The sequence below is a fragment of the Austrofundulus limnaeus genome, unplaced genomic scaffold (assembly GCF_001266775.1).
Source record: "Austrofundulus limnaeus strain Quisiro unplaced genomic scaffold, Austrofundulus_limnaeus-1.0 Scaffold394, whole genome shotgun sequence".
NCBI lineage: Eukaryota > Metazoa > Chordata > Actinopteri > Cyprinodontiformes > Rivulidae > Austrofundulus > Austrofundulus limnaeus.
The window spans coordinates 129658-132827 of NW_013952796.1; the positions used below are offsets into that span (position 1 = coordinate 129658).

A 3170-nucleotide genomic window follows, 5' to 3' on the forward strand; every position below is an offset into this window, starting at 1 on the left:
TCTTTATTAAAACAAAACTATTTTAACAAAGTTTCCAGATTAACCTTTTTTTAAGCAAATAAATCAGTTGTAAAAAAACCTGTAAATTTACTACAACTCCCAGAAGCCCCTGCGCAACCGGAAGTTGTGACGCCGCCGTCAGAAGGGAGGAAACGGACGAGCCGCTGAAGGTAAAAACATCTGGTAAATTCTGCTCACTTAACAGCTTTTTATTTGTTGTTTTGTGGTTTTTGTTGTTCCGGTTTAAAGGTTTTATATTCATGGAATGACGACATTTTTTCCCGCCGTTTGACACGTCAGGAAAAACTAATTATTTGCTGACGTGCGTTAGCATGCTAACAATTAAATCCTACTACAGCTGCAACAGTAAAGAGCTGCCCCACAGAGTGGAGCCTGGACGAATAAATTATCAAAATAAATAAAATAAATTAAGGTTCATTTAAACTGTTTTGGTTCTTTGTGTCCAGATGATGAAAGGTAAAGCAGATGAGGAAGACTACTGGAACAGCTCCAAGTTTAAAGCCTTCACCTTCGATGATGAAGATGATGAGTTCAGCAGGGTAAGCCTCTCTAACCAGAACCTGGACCAGAACCAGCTGTGCTCTGTGGCAGGTGAACTTCAGAATCATTATTTTAATATTCATAAATATCTAAAGATGAGAGCGACTGAAAGCTGCAGAGGAGAAGGCAACACATCCTGAAATGAGCATCAAATAATTATTTTTTTTATTTAAAGTTTTTAATTTCAGTTTATCGTTGCAGTTAAAAGAATCGAGGCAGGCGGTGAACAGCATCCGGCAGCTGGTGGACGATGGCGACGACGAAGACGACGTGGAGAAGGTCAGCTGGAGCGGAGAGCCGGTCGGCAGTAAGTCACTCGTTTCCGAGGAGAATCCTGAGCTGTGATTGGCTGCTGGCTCCTGACCCCCCAACGGCTCCTGCGTCCTCAGGTATTTCCTGGTCCGTCAAAGAGACGGCAGCGTCCAATCAGAAGCCGGACAGAGAGCCCGCCTTCCCAAAAATCACCACGGAGAGGCCGAGCCTCAACAAAAGCCAGTCCGGACTGTCCCTGAGTTCCCTGTTCAAAGGTGAGGGCGCGGCGTTGGTGCGCGCTGGGTAGAAATGATCCACGGCCGCTTCTGCAGAACATCTGCAGCGCCCGTCACTGCGGGCAGGAAACAGGAAGTGGGCCAGATGACCCAGAAATGATGTGATTGATGTTTAATCTGTGTTTCTGCAGGAAAAACTAAAGGAGGAAACCTGCAGAGTTTCACAGACAGTAAGTTTATTAACTAATGAATGAAGTCATTGAATAGATTCTTCTTTAGATTGTTCTTGTTTCACGTACAGTGTCCTGAGACAACGTACGTTGTCTCAGGACACTGTACGTGAAACAAGAACAATCTAAAGAAGAATCTAATCATTAGATTGTTCTTGTTTCACGTACGGTGCCCTGAGACAACGTATGTTGTGACTTGGCGCTATATAAATAAACTGAACAGCAGTGGTGGGCACCAGCCCGCTAAAGCGCAAATGCGTTAATTGCGGACCTAAATATTTAATTTGTGCTTTAGCGGTATTACTAATTATTATAATTCATAAGCATATTTGCGATTTCTAAAATTAAAATGCAGTACCGCTAATAACTAATTATCTACCAGTCATCATTATCTTGAACAGCAGAAGGTATGACTGTCAATGAATCACAACACATGATCTATCCAACAGCACCCCTCCCAGATAAACACACTTATTGTGAAGTTATACATCCTNGGACTCACCTGGACTCACCTGAACACACCCGGACTCACCTCGACTCACCTCGACTCAACTCACCCGGACTCACCTCGACTCACCTCAACTCACCTGAACTCACCTGAACTCAACTCACCCGGACTCACCTCGACTCACCTGGACTCACCTGGACTCACCCGGACTCACCCGGACTCACCTCGACTCACCTGAACACACCCGGACTCACCTCGACTCACCCAGACTCACCTGAACTCACCCGGACTCACCTCGACTCACCTGAACACACCCGGACTCACCTCGACTCACCTCAACTCACCTGAACTCAACTCACCCGGACTCACCTGAACTCACCTGGACTCACCCGGACTCACCTGAACTCACCTGGACTCACCTGGACTTTGAACTCTTCTTGAGTTTCTTCAGGTCTGACTGTTTGTTCTTCTCTTCAGGACTCTGGGCAGGACGGAGGATGTCGCAGTAAGTACAGCTCAGTGGGGCGTTTTATGTGTTTTAATATCAAAATGTTTTATTTTATATTTATTTATTTATTTATTCATTTATTTATTTATTTATTTATTTCTCCTTTTTCTGTTTTACTGTTTGATGGGACTACAGATGTAAATTAGCTTTAGGCTAAATCTGGTGCAGTGCATCAGATTATGTTTTATTTACACACAGTCCCAAACGAAAAAAATTAAAATAAAAACCCATTTGTGTACAAGTACACATGTATGTAACACAATGCCTGTTTCCATGGCAACAGCTGCTCCAGTACAAAGAGTACAAGAGCATCAAAGATGAAAACAAGAGGCGGGACTTCATAAAGAGCTGTCTCAGGTGAGTGGACTGAACCAGGACTGCTTCCTGTCTCTGGTCTTGTTTCCTGGATCTCAGGAGGCTGTATGGTTTGGGAATCAGCCCTCATGAACTAAAGACCCAGATCCTGGGTGGCCCGGGTTCTRCAAATACAAACACAGTAGTTGGAGCGAAACATTTTATTTCAGTCTGAGTGCTTTGTTTATGCTTTCTGCATGAACAAACACGCCCACCAACTTCAGACCAATCACACATCACCGCCGTCGCGGGAGGCGGGGTAAAAATGTTCTACCGGCGAGTCGTGCCAAAAGGGCGGCCGAGCCGACGCTGCGAACACCGGTGGTGTAATTTTCATCATAAACTCACAACTCGTTCTGACATCAGCAGTTCAGAGGGAGCATGTTCCCAGGCCTGCAGATGAGACGAGGGGGTCTGGAGAGAAGGTGCTGCTCATGAACTTCTAAAGAAGTCATCTGAGGCCTTCAGACAAGTGATAGAACTGTTTTATTTTTCTCATTTCTCATTTTACATGGATGCTTTGAAAAACTGGGTAAGAAAGTAAAGGAAGTTAAGGAAATAAGTAAAGAAAGTAAGGAAAG

The 3170-nt window shown here is 44.5% G+C and overlaps 2 protein-coding genes across 2 annotated transcripts in view; both read left to right on the plus strand.

Moving 5' to 3' along the window:
* The first annotated feature begins 134 nt into the window (after positions 1-134).
* Positions 135-1347, plus strand: LOC106528660 (spermatogenesis-defective protein 39 homolog). The gene is made up of 5 exons (XM_014023884.1): positions 135-170; positions 468-560; positions 763-868; positions 951-1088; positions 1241-1347. The coding sequence occupies exons 2-5, from the start codon at positions 468-470 to the stop codon at positions 1294-1296; spliced, it is 393 nt and encodes a 130-aa protein (XP_013879338.1). The 5' UTR covers positions 135-170; the 3' UTR covers positions 1297-1347.
* Positions 1348-2204: 857 nt separating this feature from the next.
* Positions 2205-3170, plus strand: part of LOC106528659 (spermatogenesis-defective protein 39 homolog) — a gene marked incomplete at its 5' end in the record, with an annotated part of 3655 nt that continues 2689 nt past the window's right edge. The window contains 2 exon segments of the mRNA XM_014023883.1: positions 2205-2232; positions 2519-2592. Coding sequence (XP_013879337.1) covers positions 2205-2232; positions 2519-2592 — 102 coding nt within the window.

Excerpts from the sequence above, each read along its gene's own strand:
- LOC106528660 (XM_014023884.1), top strand. The coding sequence starts at position 468 with ATGATGAAAGGTAAAGCAGATGAGGAAGACTACTGGAACAGCTCCAAG. Across the intron at positions 869-950 it reads GAGCGGAGAGCCGGTCGGCA|GTATTTCCTGGTCCGTCAAA; the intron begins GTAAGTCACTCG and ends CTGCGTCCTCAG. Across the intron at positions 1,089-1,240 it reads CCTGAGTTCCCTGTTCAAAG|GAAAAACTAAAGGAGGAAAC; the intron begins GTGAGGGCGCGG and ends GTGTTTCTGCAG.